General features: G+C 39.4%; 1 protein-coding gene across 1 annotated transcript in view; it reads left to right on the top strand.

Moving 5' to 3' along the window:
• CENPF (centromere protein F) overlaps positions 1–17087 on the top strand; it is a 61134-nt gene extending 44047 nt beyond the window's left edge. The window contains exons 14-20 of the mRNA XM_031015174.3: positions 1196–1348; positions 4220–4396; positions 5349–5510; positions 7762–7924; positions 9455–9931; positions 11369–11547; positions 16115–17087. Coding sequence (XP_030871034.3) covers positions 1196–1348; positions 4220–4396; positions 5349–5510; positions 7762–7924; positions 9455–9931; positions 11369–11547; positions 16115–16318 — 1515 coding nt within the window. The 3' untranslated portion in view covers positions 16319–17087. The remainder of the gene's footprint in view (positions 1–1195; positions 1349–4219; positions 4397–5348; positions 5511–7761; positions 7925–9454; positions 9932–11368; positions 11548–16114) is intronic.
• Positions 17088–17349: the final 262 nt, after the last annotated feature.

The raw sequence follows: 17349 nt of genomic DNA, 5'->3' as shown, positions 1-17349 counted from the left end.
TATTTACTTCTAGACCGTGTCTGCTATATTGGACCAAACTTTGTAAAGGCTTTATGTTTACTGGGTCTTGAATTGCAGAACACTGAGTTGGCTCTGGCAGTAGTCACTATTCTGGCTGATTCTTTGGGACATGTTCATGGATTGGACCAGGTTTTTAATGTGGCACCTACATAAGGGCAAAGCTTTGGTTTATGCACAGTTGCTTGTTCTAGTTATATTTCCTTTTCTTAGAGTACATCAGTATAGTGGCCTCCCCATGTCCAGTTGAGACTCACTGCTATAGAGAGTATAACAGACATTATCTAGGATCAGAAAGGATCTGCCTGCCTTACTGTGTCTTTTTTGCCTTCAGGACAAAGCACTTTTAAAGATACTGATAGATTTGTAACCAACAGAGCACTCATGGCTTCTAGGGTGTGTTTTGGGGATTTCGTGCTTTCAGTCCCTCTTATACCTTCTCTTTGTGCAGTCTTCTATTGTATTAGTTGATGATTAAAGGGAAGATCTGCCATCAAGAAGCTCAATTATTAAAGAAAAATTAACTTCTGGCCCAGTGAGCTTACTTAGTGATCTAGGAAAGTGATTTTGTCACACTTAATTCTTGCTGAACAAATATTAAAGAATAAAAGGAGTATCCACAAAATTCATGTCCACCCTGTGTTTTCTAAGAATTTTGGGGTTTTGTATACCTTGCAAGAGATGGCAGTCAGTATAGAGATGATGAGACAAACCATAGCAAGCTGTTTCACTTCAAGGGACAAATGCAAACAATAGCTTTTTAACTGTTTTTCACTAATCGTAAGCATGTTTATTGCAGATTAGTATGGCACTGGGGGATTAGTAGAGATCCAAGAACTGATAAGATACTGCCTGATATGATAATCTTTGATGTTTAAGTTTAATTCAAATTAATACCTTTGTGAAAGATTTTAAGACTTAGGCATATTATCTTTCCTAAATGTCATTCCTTCCCTTATTGCTATTCTTCTATTAAATCTTCTCTGGGAAGAAAAGGTAAGCTTACTAGTAGGTTTTGAGAATGTTGAGTTGAGTGGATTAGTAAAGGGGGGATTAGCCAGCTTCCATTTTATGATTGAAGGCTAAAATAAATGGCATGAATATGTTGTATCAGAGTGATCGATCTGATCAAAACAGACCACCAAAAAGCAGATTCTAATGAAAGATGAAATTTCAGGTAAACAAAATGACTGCAAAGGAAACTGAGCTGCAGAGGGAAATGCATGAGATGGCACAGAAAACAGCAGAGCTGCAAGAAGAACTCAGTGGACAGAAAAATAGGCTAGCTGGAGAGTTACAGTTACTGTTGGAAGAAATAAAGAGCAGCAAAGTAAGTTTCTTTGTGACAAATGTTATTATGATCTGTTAATTCATTGTGCACACTCTCCTTATTGGTTTCTGTAAGACCTTCTGTTGTTTACCTAACTTATTTTTAGCTCTTGAAAAAAATAACCCTGTGCTTATGTCATAATCTGATTTATAGTGATCTCTACCATCCAGCACTATCATGAGCCCACAAGGAGTCGTGAGAAGCCTCTGAACACATGAAAATATCTGTCTCAGAGCCCAAATACGTTTTCATGGAAGAGGACCCTCGTACCACATTAACGCACGACAGAAGTAGATCTCATGCCGCTTTCAACAAGTTTATCTGCCTTCCTAGCTTGCCACAGATTACAGGCTGGAATGTTGCTAGAAACACATTCATTGATCTGCTAAGAACTAAGAAAGTAACAGAACTAAAGTCATAGTTTTAGGCAGGGTTAACGTGGCACACCTATAGCACTTGGGCTGCCACTGCCCACTGCCATTTCCATAGTAGATATTACTAATTCATACCCTCCCTTTTTCCTGAGTCTCCTAACACTGTGTTCTGGGTAGCTGCTACCATGCAGAGAGAGCTGGCAGTTGAAATGAAACCTGTTTGTCATACCTGATTAAATTATAAACATCCCTATAGCTGTTTAGTCCTCATGCAACTTCATCCCTGAGTAGTATTTAAAGAACAGCAAAATAAGATAGTCATGATTGCGACCCTGAATAATCACAGAAATTTGAAATGATACATGTAATATTCTGTATAAAGAGTTGGAGAGATTTGTTCTTTTCTTTAAATATAGTATTTAATCTATGAAAATGGAAAGGTTTTGGCATCGAATCTCAGGAATGGACTTAGACCATATTCTGGCCATACTGCATGGAAGGAGTTCCTCTGAATGATATTTGTGTATTGCGTCTGCTGAAATCTCTTTTGGTGTTGAGTAGCTTGGGAGTGTCCCAAGTGCGTCATTATTGTATTTTATGTATAGGCACTACTGAGAGGAGAAGTTTGGCCTCAGCCCCATACATATGAGTGTGTTAGTTTGCATTGGCTTTATTCATTCATTTATTCATTCTCTAAATAATAAGTGCTAGTAAGGTCAGGGGATAGACTATTGAACCATACCTATCCTGTGTTTCCTGCACTCATGCAGCTTACAGTCTAGACACATAATAAATCATGAAATAGGCAACATGTAACAAATAAGTGGATAAATACTATAAAGGAAACAAGATTCTTTGCTGTGGAATAATTGGGATGTGGGGATATCAGGGTAGGAAACAACCTAATTTAGATAGGGTGGTCAGCAGATTTAGATAGGGTGGCCAGCAGATGTCACCTGCAAGACAACAAGTCAGCTATGCAACGACCAGGCAGTGGGGGGGAGCCTTCTAGGTCTAGAGAGCAGTGTGGTCAAAGCTCTGGGACTAGAAAGATCTTTGTATTTTTTTTAGAAATTGAAAGGAAGCCACTGTGGCTGGAGCCAGATGGAAAATGACATGCACAAAGATTGGAGGGGTAGGAAGGGTATGGAGGGGGTGGGAAAGGTTTGGGGTGGGAATATTCACTTGGCTAGTTCAACATATAGGGAGTATTTAGAAATTATGGGAATGGTAGAAAATGGTGGAGAAGAGAAGGCGGCTCAGGGCCTAGCCTGGAGGAACTCCAGTACACAAGGTGAGATGGAGGAAGAAGAGCCAGCAAAGAAAACAGAGAGAAGGCTTGATGAGGCAAACACCCAGGGGGGTCTCATGTTCTGGAAATCAAGAGGAAGGAATGTCTCAAGAAGGAGGGAGTGGCTGAGTATAGTGGCTCATGCCTGTAATCCCAGCATTTTGGGAGGCCGAGGTGGGCTGATAACTTGAGTCCAGAAGTTCAAGACCAGCCTGGGCAACATGGCAAAACTCTGTTTCTACAAAAAAACAATAAAATTAGCCAGATGTGGTGGCATATACTTGGGAGGCTGAGGCGGGGGATCACCTGAGCCCTGGAGATTGAGGCTGCAGTGAGCCATGATTGTGCCACTGCACTCCAGCCTGGGCAACATAGTGAGACCCTGTCTCAAGAAAACTAAGCCAAACCAACCAACCAAACAAACAACAACAACAACAATAATAACAAAAAACAAAAGAAGGAAGGAGTGGTCAGCAGCCCCAGATACTACTTAGAGGTCGATTGAGATGAGCTCATAAGAGTGTGCCTTTAATTTGCAGCATGGACGTTGATGATGCCATGAAAAGCTTTTTTAGGAAGAGCTGGGACGAATTGATTGGAGCAGGTTAAAGAATTGGAGATGAGGAAGTAGACACCACACATACAGAAACACATACAGAGACAGCTACTCAGGGTCAGGCATGGAGAAGACAAATGCTTCTAGGGTTGGAGTTTGGCCAGTTCTTCACAGTGAAGGGATGGGGCAAAAGATTGGAGGGCGTTTGGAAGGAAATTCTTATAGTGACAGAACTGGAGTCTAAACTGGTCAAGGAAGAAAATGCAAGTCCGGAGGGGATTTGGTGTGAAGATGGTAGTGGTTCTGTTGATGTGGTCAGGAATTATTGCAATGGAAGTACTTTAATAAGGTTGAAAGCATGGGAAGGTGTGGTCCCAGAGTGGTTTAATTGAATTCAAGGTTTCAGAGTTTCTGTGGTCTCTGGATATGACCTTGCGAGGTGGTTGGGCTGGAGCAGAGGAAAATGTTATTGGAGGTGAAGTCACAATTAAAAGTGAATACGTTGCTAAGGATTATAGGACTATTCTGTACAGATTTTATCTTGCCCATAAACAATTTTTTTCCACACAGTACACATTATTTCCTAAAAATATTTCCAGGTTCTTAATTATGAGGAGGTGCTATTATGATTTTATTATTTTTCTGTTTAGGATCAATTGAAGGAGCTCACACTAGAAAATAGTGAATTGAAGAAGAGCCTAGATTGCATGCACAAAGACCAGGTGGAAAAGGAAGGGAAAGTGAGAGAGGAAATAGCTGAATATCAGCTACGGCTTCATGAAGCTGAAAAGAAACACCAGGCTTTGCTTTTGGACACAAACAAACAGGTGAAATGTGGGGTTTGGTTACTGGGGGAGCTGGAGAGTGTATTTTGATCATGGTAAGGCTTTTTTTTCCCCAAAAAAAATCAATATTCTGGGTTATTACTATGCTATATAATCTTATAAAAGGTCTCACATTAACTTCACGATCTTTTCCCCAGGTCCCTCTCTTATTTTATCAGTTGATTTTTTTTTTTTTTTTTTTTTTTTTTGAGACGGAGTCTCTCTCTGTCGCACTGCAAGCTCCCTCTCCCAGGTTTGCACCATTCTCCTACCTCAGCCTCCCGAGTAGCTGGGACTACAGGTGCCCGCCACCACGCCCGGCTAATTTTTTGTATTTTTAGTAGTGATGGGGTTTCACTGTGTTAGCCAGGATGGTCTCGATCTCCTGACCTTGTGTTCTGCCCACCTCGGCCTCCCAAAGTGCTGGGATTACAGGCATGAGCCACTGCGCCTGGCCCAGCTGATTTTTTAAAAAGGTATATTTCCATTTTGGAGTAGAATAGTAGGAGAGCTGCAAAGTCGAAATAGTCCTTGGAAAGGCAGGGGTTTTTTTTTTTGTTTTTCTTTTCTTTTTTTTTTTTTTTTTTTTGAGACTGAGTCTCACTCTGTCACCCAGGCTAGAGTGCAGTGGCACAATCTTGGCTCACTGCAGCCTCCGCCTCCTGGGTTCAAGCAATTCTCCTGTCTCAGCCTCCCGAGTAGCTGGGATTATAGGTGCCTGCCACCACGCCCAGCTAATTTTTGTATTTTTAGTAGAGACGGGGTTTCACCATGTTGGCCAGAATGGTCTTGAACTCCTGACCTCGTGATCTGCCCACCTTGGCCTCCCAAAGTGCTGGGATTACAGGTGTGAAACACTGCGCCCAGCCATTTTTTGTTTTTCTTACTATTTTTTTTTTAGCTGTGCCTCCTGGCTAAAGTAACATTTTGTGTTTTTTTGTTTGTTTTGCTCTAGTATGAAGTAGAAATCCAGATATACCGAGAGAAATTGACTTCTAAAGAAGAATGTCTCAGTTCACAGAAGCTGGAGATAGACCTTTTAAAGTCTAGTAAAGAAGAGCTCAATAATTCATTGAAAGCTACTACTCAGATTTTGGAAGAATTGAAGAAAACCAAGGTATGTTCACTTTAATTTGCTTCATGATTTCGAATGGTTTATACAAGTGGTAGTGATTTTAATGGTATAGCATTAAATGTTTTCCTTTTCATTTTATGAAAATTTTTGGTAGTCAAAAATGATGTCATTCATCAGTTCTCTGCTGAGTTATCTTTAAAAATAATCAGTGGGTCATCTACAGTCTCATAGCTTGAATAAGCTGTCCATTGCCTCATGCATCCTCTCAAACTAGAGGATGTTAAAGACTTCTTGAGATAGATTTGAAGATCCAGTCACACAGCAGATGAGGGCAGGCCTCTTAAGCTATAGAAAACAGTCTGATGGGCAATTCCAAAATCTTGAATGAGCTGTCTCCAACTTCACTGTCACCATACTCACTCTCCTGTGGCTTACGGGGAGATCAAAGCGTGGCAGAGCACCTTGGTCTGGCAGACATGTGTGGATATTTTCCTCTTCCTCTTCACGCAAGGATCATAGAACTTTTTTTTTTTTAGGAACAATGAAGGTGAACCCTAGTCCCAGGATTGCTAGTCTCAAGATGGTACCACTGTAATTCTACTTGGAAAAGGAGGTGTTTTCATTCCTACAGATATTTCTCATAAGATAAATACTCACAGTGTATAATAATGAACCTGGATAATAAATATCTTCCAGCAAATATTTTACTTAGAAGACGATTATATTTTTTAAATTTTGAGATTAATTGAATATATACAAACAGAAAACTAGGTATAAATTTATTATGTTTATGGCTCTTATACAACTTTCAAGGTAAAGGAAATTTACCAATTAAATACAAAGTAGTAAAATTCAAAATCACAATAATTAATAATGTTCTGCTGCTACAAAATGAGATGTTGGGTTTAATAATAGAAGGAAGTAGCACTGTTGAAATAGAATTAAATGGGTCTTGAATTCATTTGTGATTGGAATCAGAAGTCGCGAGTTCTGAAAGGGTAAGGTTTACTGCAACATTGCTAATAAATAATTTCAAGATGAAATATACAAAGATGAGATCCAAGCTCTAACATTTACTTGCAACATGAATATGGTACTGGGTTCTTCTCCATCCCCCATCCTCATTCCCCCTCCTCCTCCTGCTGCTGTTTGGTCTTCCTTTGGAAATTCATGATGCCATATCAGATGGTTTTAGAATTCTGCATTTTAATAATGTAATGCATATGCCATATATAATATCCCAGTGGGATCTGCTATAATATTGCATAATCAAATTCATATTTCTGCAGCAAAATGTGTGGATACTCTCACAAGGCAGGATAAATAGAGACTATACATACTGGGCCAGGTGTGGTGACTCATGCCTAGAATCCCAGCACTTTGGGAGGCCAGGGCAGGAGGATCGCTTGAGGCCAGGAATTTGAGACCAGCCTGGGCAACATAGTAAGACCTCATCTCTTAAAAAAAAAAAAAAAATAGTTGGTTGTGATGGCACGTACCTATAGTCCCAGCTATGCGGGAGGCTGAAGTGGGAGGATTGCTTGAGCCCAGGAGGTCACACAGTGAGCCATGATGGTGCCACTGCATTCCAGCCTGGGTGACAGAGGGAGATCCTGTCTTAAAAATAAGTAAATTAATTAATTAATAAAGACATGAACACCTTTATATCTCTTCAGGTTGGGTTTTGCCTCTAAATCATTTTCATAGCTCTTTTTTTTTTGATTTGGGAATTGTGAATAAGAATGTGAACTTGTACCACTGAGAAGCGTATGAGGACACAATTCTCCCATCATTCTGTTGTCTTTCTACTCGAGCCACAATGAAATTTAAATTTGTATAGTGAGCTAGAATATCATTTGGCCTTCACTTGGTATGGCTAAAACAAATACCAAGGCAGGTATTGAAACTGTAACAGTGTGATTACAAATGGGAGCACAATTCTGTCATTGAGAATTTTGGACTCACCAAGAATATGTTCCTTGTCTCCCTGTCCAGTAATCCAGTGCGATTCTCACTGGATAAATACAGACATAGTGGGCGCTTAATAGACATCTCAGGAACCGTAGTTTATACTTGTGATACTAAGAAAGAGAATGACAAAACCACATTGTCAGTTGGGGGGACTTAGGAAACTGAGTGGAGAAGGTGAATGGTTTTGTGCATCTTTAGATGTTTTGTATTGAATCTAATAATTCTTAAATTTACAATATATGAATCTTATATCTCATAATTATTTTTCCATATGCTTATAAAAAAATTCAAGGTTTTAAATGGAATTACTTTTATTTTGTAGATGGACAATCTAAAATATGTAAATCAGTTGAAGAAGGAAAATGAACGTGCCCAGGGGAAAATGAAGTTGTTGATCAAATCCTGTAAACAACTGGAAGAGGAAAAGGAGATACTGCAGAAAGAACTCTCTCAACTTCAAGCTGCACAGGAGAAGCAGAAAACAGGTGGGTGTTAACTGGGGCACATCAACTAGCCAGAACTCTTTTCCAATAGTGAAATAACATATGGTGTGCGTGCATAGGAACTATTTTTAGTGCTGTGTTCTATTACTGAGTGCTGATTTTTTACCATTAATCCATTTTCCATTTTCTGAATTTTGTGCTTATCTTGGGATCGTTATAGGACTCAGAATGAAGCCTTTTTTTGTTTCGTTTTTGAGACAGGGTCTTGCTGTGTCACCCAGGTGGGAGTGCAGTGGTGCCATTATGGCTCATTGCAGCCTCGACCTCAAAGCGATCCTCCCACCTCAGCCTCCCGAGTAGCTGGAACAATAGACAGGCGCCACCACGCCTGACTAATTTTTGTATTTTTTGTAGAGACAAGGTTTTGCCATGTTGCCCAGGCTGGTCTTGAATTTATGGGCTCAAGCAATCTGCCCACCTTGGCCTCCCAAAGTGCTGGGATTACAGGCAGGAGCCACCATGCCTGGCCTGAATGAAGCCATTTTGAAATAGAATTATCGCATCTTCCATTCTATAAATCATGGAAAAAACTGGTGGTACTTTTTGCTAATGAGCCATTCTAAGAAGAGTTTTTTATGTTGATGTCCAGTTACGTGGTTTCTTTGTCAATAGATTGGCATCAGAATTGGCTTTGGTAATTTATAAATAGCTGATTCTGGTTATCCTCAGTCTATTCGTATGGGTCAACTAAAGGGAACGGGTGAGGGTGGGAGGCATATTTTTAGTTGTGCAGGCAAAATAGAAAAGGAAAGAAATGATAACTCTCCTTGTCACTTTTATCCACTTATACCCCTGGAGTGGCATGTGCTTACTGTGTGGATAGATGATGACAAGCATAATCTGACTGGCTTCTCTGGTCTGTAGTGTAGCAGGATGTGGGTCAACAGTCTTCCCTGTTGGAAACAGTGCTCAGGGTAGATTGGGGCTTCAGGGGATTTTTCTAATGGATTTAATACACCCATGGAAGCTACAAGTTGACCAAGATTCCCACCTTTATAGTGTTCCCCCAAACCCTTTTTCATCAGACCCTCCATTGCCTTCAAATGCTTTCAGAGTGTTTTTTTGGATTTGCCTGGTCATCTGTTAGAATCTTGTCTCCCAAAGCCATACAACAGAAGCTTCATAATCTTTACTGACTTCTGTTCATCCACTTATGGTAGACAGAATGGACTGGGGAAAATAAGGATGTAAAAAAATGAATTTATTTGATTGGATATAACTGACGCTGCAAGAACGTTTAATGAGTTGGCTGAAATACGAGTTTGAGACTTTGGTGGATTTTATTTAAGCTGTCCCAATGAGTGTCACAGGACTAGAATATCTGCCTTGATATGATATACCTCCCGAACAAGAGTTGTTTGAACTATAAGAACATATACAGATATATCTCCCCAACCTCTTCAAAAAAAAAAATCAAAGAAAGAACACGTCTAAGATTATCTGCTTCACGATGCCCACTGTTAACTAGAGAAGCATCAAGTTGCACATGATGTGTTGCTTTACTTTGGACAGGTACTGTTAGGGATACCAAGGTCGATGAATTAACAACTGAGATCAAAGAACTGAAAGAAACTCTTGAAGAAAAAACCAAGGAGGCAGATGAATACTTGGATAAGTACTGTTCCTTGCTTATAAGCCATGAAAAGTTAGAGAAAGCTAAAGAGATGTTGGAGACACAAGTGGCCCATCTGTGTTCACAGCAATCTAAACAAGATTCCCGAGGGTCTCCTTTGCTAGATCCAGTTGTTCCAGGACCATCTCCAATCCCTTCTGTTACTGAAAAGAGGTTATCATCTGGCCAAAATAAAGCTTCAGGCAAGAGGCAAAGATCCAGTGGAATATGGGAGAATGGTAGAGGACCAACACCTGCTACCCCAGAGAGCTTTTCTAAAAAAAGCAAGAAAGCAGTCATGAGTGGTATTCACCCTGCAGAAGACACGGAAGATACTGAGTTTGAGCCAGAGGGACTTCCAGAAGTTGTAAAGAAAGGTATGCCTAATTTAAAAACAAAATTATTTGTGTTCTTTTGAAATTCCATATAATGGTTCACATATAAAAAGACAAAAGTATTTGCTTTTTTACATTATTGTGCAATAATCTCATTGACGTTCATAAGCAATAGCCTGCTTTTAAAGGGATGAGGCATATATTTTCCTCTAGGATCTAATTACTTATGTCACATTAACAAAAGAGCTGGTAGATTGGAAAAATGACTGTCTAAAATCTATTTGGAATTTGTTATTTGAATGCTGAAAAAAATCATTAAATTAAGGACGCCCGTCAGAGTTTCCTACCCTTTGGTCATGTCTGATCTAGCTAGCAGGTGAGCTGGAGGGTGCACCCTGTGATGCTGGACCCCTGGCTGGAGCCACTGACTACACTTTGTTTTGTTTTTGTTTTGTTGTTTTAAACTTGGTTTTCCCCCAAGTCTGGCCCAAGGACTGGTGCCATTCTAGGAACTGTTTGTTATTGGTTCCCAACTGAAACAATGTATTGTAATTAAGTAGGAATTTAGAAATTTTCATAGCAACTTGATATTTTTGTAACATCCAAGCACATATCATGTTTTCTATTGATTTGTTCTCATTATATTATACAAAAATGTTATTCCACTGCAGATTGGAAATTCTTCGAACCCCCTCTGCCCCCAAATATCAAAACTGATTCTTTGCCATTGATGGTTTGAAAAGCATTGTTCTGAGTAACTCTAGCTCAAAAATAGTTATCTATCTCTCACTGGTAATTTTTATATGTAGTTAAAGTGTGAAAAACAAAAACAAATGCTGCTTTAGTTAGCCCTGAATGCAGTTCTGGAGTGTGTGTTGATACACTAACTCTTAGTATCCCTGGGATTGACTTTCTTTCCTGGGTCATCAAAAGTCATGTCACTTCCTTCTGTGGAAAGAGACAACGCGAGTGAGTGTGAAATCACCTTTAGAAAGGTCAGTTTCTCTCCTCCCACCTACATGAGAGTGCTGGCCTGAAGTAGCTGTTACCATTTTACATTTCCCCCCTTTCCCTTTCTTTTTTTTTTTTATCTTTTATTTTTCCATTATACCCTCCTTTTTTCCCCAACCCAATTTTACCATAAGGCCTGCTGGCATTCTTTAGATCTTAGAAAAATGCAAAATAAAACATCTACGTAGAAGATAGAAGCAGAAAAAATTTTTTCTGTTTAGTGTTATTTTCCCCTTCTTCTCCCATTGTTGTTTTCTATGTTTCTAATAAGAGAAAACCTGTTAGTTATTTGATTCAATTTGGTGACTCCCAGTGCAACTGTTAAGTGTAATCCACTGACCACAGTGGCTAGGACAAAGTATTTTTTGGAGTTTGCATTATCCTTGTTAAAACCACCTAATGAATTTCTTTTTCACCGTAGATAGAATTGGACCTAGCAGTGCTGACAGTTATTTTTTTTGCCCTTAGGGTTTGCTGACATCCCGACAGGAAAGACTAGCCCATATATCATGCGAAGAACAACCATGGCAACTCGGACCAGCCCCCGCCTGGCTGCACAGAAGTTAGCGCTATCCCCACTGAGTCTCGGCAAAGAAAATCTTGCAGAGTCCTCCAAACCAACAGCTGGTGGCAGCAGATCACAAAAGGTAAACTACTGTCAACATCCATCTACTGTTTGAGATCCAGAAAATTGCAGTAGTACCTGGGTGAGGATTGGACACTGCACCCCCGATTCAGGAGCACTTTCAAAAAGTCTGACCTTCTTGGTGTGGTGTAAGTCAGTCAGTAGTGAGCAAGTGACCAGGTGAGCATTACAGTATCAGGGTACATGATCTCATCCTTGAGTCAACAGGCCACTTATATGTAGTTTGATGGAAAATGGCATTGTTACATCAAAACTCAGTGGATTTCTAAGAAAGTTTCAGGCGTTACTGATGAAGGATTTGAAGAGGTAATTTTCGTTTTCGCCACTGGTATTAGTCATTGTTTGTTTCAAACTTTATTCTCACTTATCTGCCCCCAGCTGCTAATTCTTTATTGTTTTTATTAATCCTTCACTTTCTTAAAAAAAAAAGCACATATTTCAATAGATATCTAAGGAAAGGAACTCTGTTTATAGATTTCTCTATTTTGATTGTTGAGGATACAACAGGATCTTAGTGACTTCTGTGTACCCTACAACATCCCAGAAAATGTTATGTAGAGCTTAGAGAATATTTGCTTAACAGATCTTTATTCCTGTTACTATGATCCATACCAGCAGCTACCATTTAAGTATGCAAAGTATATGCATTTTATTTATCTTTCTCATTTTATTGAACTCTCACAGTAAGCGGTATTATAAAAGAGTGAAGAACGTGAGACTCATAAAGATTTAACCTCCCAGTGTGAACCCCTACTTCCTCTCAACTCCACAGTCTTGATCTTTCTACGATACCAGTGTTTCTTAGACTGGGGACTAGGGGGATATTTTTGGAAGTTGCTGGAATAGCTTCAAAGAGTTTGAACGGTCTGTGATTTTACCTTGATTGCTCACTTGTCAGAGTTTGATGAAGTATGCGAGCTGATAACCTTGAACCAGAAAACAAAGCTTTGAAAGTGTAATAACCCCTATTTGTGTAATGTGATAATTCATAAGTGAGCAAGCACGTTCTTAGGATTTGGGATACCAAATATGAACACATTGGTGGTTACGCGTGGGCGATCTAAAGAGTACAATATATTTAGATTTCTTAATCCAAACATCACAACAACAGATTTGCAAATTTCTTTTTGTTGATGTATAAGAGCTATAAGCATTAAGGAGTTATACTTAGTAATAAATTTGTTCATAATATACATTATAATAAAATTTTTATTCAAGTATGAAGAAGAATGCTCTGAGATTTTCTTTCACTAAAGTGGACCCATTTGTTACTCTTATTAGAAATAGTCTACCATTTTGTGCAAATTTTTCTCCCCTCCCCTACCAAATTCTCTCTGTTACTCACATTTGGATTTAACTTTTGCATGCTGCCAACAACAAAATACTGAAGTATATACTGGAGAATATATATTTAATATACTGAATATACGGACTTTCCAATGAACATGAGAACAGCTTCTCTTTTAAGCAACTAGTGCCCCTAAACAGTGGAGCTTCCAAGCTTGTCCAAAGCTGTCAACTACAAGATATCCACTGGATACTGAATACAGGAGGAGTCAGGTTTAGGGTCCTGATATGGGCCATACCATTTTCTTAGAAGGGTGACTGGGAGCCACCCTTTCCCAAACCTCAGTAAAAAGTAACATCCATTCCTGTTTGTCTCACACTTATGGAGATCAAATGAAGTATTTGTCTGACTCTCTTAGAACAGAAAACCATGACATACAGCTGGTACTCTATGCCTCCACTGTCTTTAGGCAGCTCACTTTATTGTAATCTCTTGTTTAAATATCTGTCTTCTGATTTGCAATCTGAGTTCTGTGAGGTTACTGATTACATCTATAGTTTATGTCTAATGCAGTGTCTGACATTCAACAAATATTCACTGAATGAATGGAACTGTGAATGTCCTGAAGTGATTGCATTAATAGATGTTTATAAAGGCATGCTAGGAAATGGTCTTATGAAATCATCACGAGTCATTTTTTTTCTGTTGCGAAGAACTGATGGTAAAAGCAGTTTGCATGCGGCATTCAGACTTACTATCTAGGAAAAAGAGCTTTGCACGCTAGGGGGCCTGCTCTCCTTACTGCCGTTGAATCTGCTGAGTAGGGAGTAGTAACCATGGTTTCTGCAGATTTTGTTCAGTGCATTAGCTACATGCTGTTCAGTAGGCACCAGCAGTTATGAATTGCTAAGCAATTTTGTGCACTTGCAAATGAGGAGGGGGACCTTTTGAGAGCAGTTATATAAGAATTCATGATTAGATTCAAACTCTTCAAAACCTAGCCCAGTAATTTTTAATTTAATTCAGCATTTTCTGAATTGCCCTGTAAAATGCTTGCTACCTCATCTGTTAAGCGTATTACATCACTTAGTTTTAAAAATCTAGAATGAGGTATTATTTCCCAAAGCAGTTGCTTAGAAACTCAGGGTTGTGAGTTCTCCTTTGAGGTGACTGGCTGGGTTATGAGAGACAGTTTCCTAGGCCATTTAGCAAGACCTTTAGTAACATCTGACAAGTTCAAAGGGGAAAAAACTGGCAAAATGCACATTAGGTAAGGGTCATTCTCTATTATGTCACTGGGATGGATTAGCTCAGGAACCCCTCGTTTGTTGGGAACAAGGGAGACAGCGCTTGTAGACCTGATCTCCTGAACCTGGGCTTTGTGATCAGTTCCAGAGGACCGGCCAGTAAGCTGTAGAGCCCATCGTGGATGGTGGTGTTAGTTTTGTGGGGATCTTGCATTTTTTCCTACTTGTGAGGGTCATTTTCACTGAACTATCTGCATATTTGCCCTCTCTCTGTTGCTACTGGAGAATCATTTATGAGACAATTAGGGTATGCTTGCACTATTTTTTTTCCCTCGCCTGTGTTATTCTAGGAGGATGTACTATCTTAATAGATTAAATACTTGGTGAATTTGACTTTGTCTGGTTATAGACCATTCTGAAGCTAACTAACCAACAGGAGGGTCAAATCCACAGTTTAAATTCTGATCACAACTACAGTGTCCTCAATTCAGTATCAGAAATTGAGTCTAGAGGGGAGAAGCCAGAAAGAGTGGACGTTAGCCATTTGATTGGGATAAAGAATCTTATAGGCTCAAACTTTCTGTTTCCTATGGGCTATCTGTCTCTCTCTTTTTAAATGGCAAACCTAAATATTTGTTTCTTGTACATCTGGTGGGTTCCAGGGAAACCTTGTCTTTGGAATCACTATTTCTCTTTAAAAAAAAAAAATGTACCAGCAAAACTTTGTTTTATTTTTTTCCTTCAACTTTCCACGGATGGTAATTTTCCATTAAGTCCTGACCTTCCAAGGCTGCGTCTTTTCAGTGTCCTGGACACCCTCTGAGGGAGAAGTGAGCTTTCCTGGGATTTGATCTGTTGGCCAGATTTACTATGTTTCATGTAATGAAAAGTATTTAACTGCCTTTTTCAAACCACATGCTTCCTATGGAAAGAATATAAATGGGAAAATAATTTCCATTCCCTTTTCTTCTTGCATCAGAAGGAGATCCCTGGAAGTCAGTTGCTTAGGGAGTGTCTGTCACGTAGTTACTTCCCAGCAACTGTGCTGGGCACAGATCTTTGTGTCCATTATGCAAGAGGCCCTTCTCCTTTCTCTTTGAAAGATCTTCCTACTTGAATCTTCCGCTCTTGCCTTTAACTTTGGTTAGGTGAAGCTTTCCTATACTTCATTTTTCTTGCACTTTTTTCTCTTTTTTGACCGTGTATCTTTTTTCACTACTATATAAATTTCAATTTTTTTTTTTTTAATCTTGCTCTGTCCCCCAGGCTGGAGTGCAGTGGCACTATCGTGGCTCACTGCAGCCTCAAACTCCTGGGCTCAAGCGATCCTCTTGCCTCAGCCTCCTGAGTAGCTGGGACTATAGATGTGAGCCACTAAGCCTGACCCAATTTCAAAAAATCTTCACTCACCAGTTAACCTTACTCTCTCATCTACTTAAAGTCTCAAATTTTCTGAGATATCTCTTTCCTTTAAAAGGCAGGATGTTTGAGAGGGGATTTATTCTTTCCGGACTTTATTGTTAGATAGCTGCCCTTCTGCTCTAGTCCAAATTCAATATGGAAACAGCCAGCCATAAAGGGAGAATGATTAAAATACCCTGAACAGGTCCTCGGTCACTTTAAAATTTTCCACCCTGTGGAGGTAGTATTACTCATTTGGATTACACTTGTTTTAAACAACAGGAATGGCTAGTTAGGACAGCAGAGGCAGGTTTTTCACTTAGGAATTCACTGGATGTGTACCATGTGGTCAAGCATGTTGTGGGCTCTAGGGATACATAGGTAAATAGGGCATAGTCTTTGCCATCAGAGGTGCCAAGGGACGTCTGATGACTGGTTAGAGGTTGTACCTGGTATCCTCCTAAGTTCTCTGTTAGATGGGGCCTGTTCTCAAGGAAGAGGAAATACTACAATTATATATAACTCCTAGAGAAGAAGAACTTAATTTAAAACTTAGTGACATAGTGCTTTATTTTTCATGTTGTGGAAATGTGAATGTGATTGAACCTCTAACAGAGATGTTTGTGTTGCAGGTCAAAGTTGCTCAGCAGAGCCCAGTAGATTCAGGCACCATCCTCCGAGAACCCACTACGAAATCCTTCCCAGTCAATAATCTTCCTGAGAGAAGTCCAACTGACAGCCCCAGAGAGAGCCTGAGGGTCAAGCGAGGCCGACTTGTCCCCAGCCCCAAAGCTGGACTGGAGTCCAAGGGCAGTGAGAACTGTAAGGTCCAGTGAAGGCACTTTGTGTGTCAGTACCCCTGGGAGGTGCCAGTCATTGAATAGATAAGGCTGTGCCTACAGGACTTCTCTTTAGTCAGGGCATGCTTTATTAGTGAGGAGAAAACAATTCCTTAGAAGTTTTAAATATATTGTACTCTTCAGATCTCCCATGTGTAGGTATTGAAAAAGTTTGGAAGCACTGATCACCTATTAGCATTGACATTCCTCTACTGTAATGTAAATAGTATAAAGCTATGTATATAAAGCTTTTTGGTAATATGTTACAATTAAAATGACAAGCACTATGTAACAATCTCTGTTTGTATGTGGATTTTACACTAAAAAAATGCAAAACACATTTTATTCTTCTAATTAACAGCTCCTAGGAAAATGTAGACTTTTGCTTTATGATATTCTTCTATCTGTAGTATTAGGCATGGAATAGTTTTGTATCGGGAATTTCTCAGAGCTGAGTAAAATGAAGGAAAAGCATGTTATGTGTTTTTAAGGAAAATGTGCACACATATACATGTAGGAGTGTTTATCTTTCTCTTGCAATCTGTTTTAGACATCTTTGCTTATGTAACCTGTACATATGTGTGTGTGGGTATGTGTTTATTTCCAATTAGGGCTGCAGGCTTCCTAGAGGTGTGCTATACCATGTGTCTGTCATTGTGCTTTTTTCTGTTTTTAGACCAATTTTTTACAGTTCTTTGGTAAGCATTGTCGTATCTGGTGATGTATTAACATGTAGCCTTTGTTTTCTAATAAAATAGTTGCCTTCGTTTTCTGCAAGAATGATTCCTAAGTGTAAAGGTATTCGAATATTGGTACTATTTCTTGCTAATTACAACAGCCTCTTATACAAGTCAAAATGTTTGAACAAATGATACAGATCTTTAAACAAATGATCTTAGCATATTTAGTTGTATTAAAAGACACAATTTGGAATATGGGTCATAAGGAGTATATGGGAATATAAGACGTCCAGCCCAGTGCCTCCTACATTCTGTGTCCCCATTAAACCACATCATCAAGGATACAAG

Source organism: Gorilla gorilla, chromosome 1 (genome assembly GCF_029281585.2).
Source record: "Gorilla gorilla gorilla isolate KB3781 chromosome 1, NHGRI_mGorGor1-v2.1_pri, whole genome shotgun sequence".
In the NCBI taxonomy this organism is placed as follows: domain Eukaryota; kingdom Metazoa; phylum Chordata; class Mammalia; order Primates; family Hominidae; genus Gorilla; species Gorilla gorilla.
This window is presented reverse-complemented; position numbering and strand designations above follow the sequence as displayed.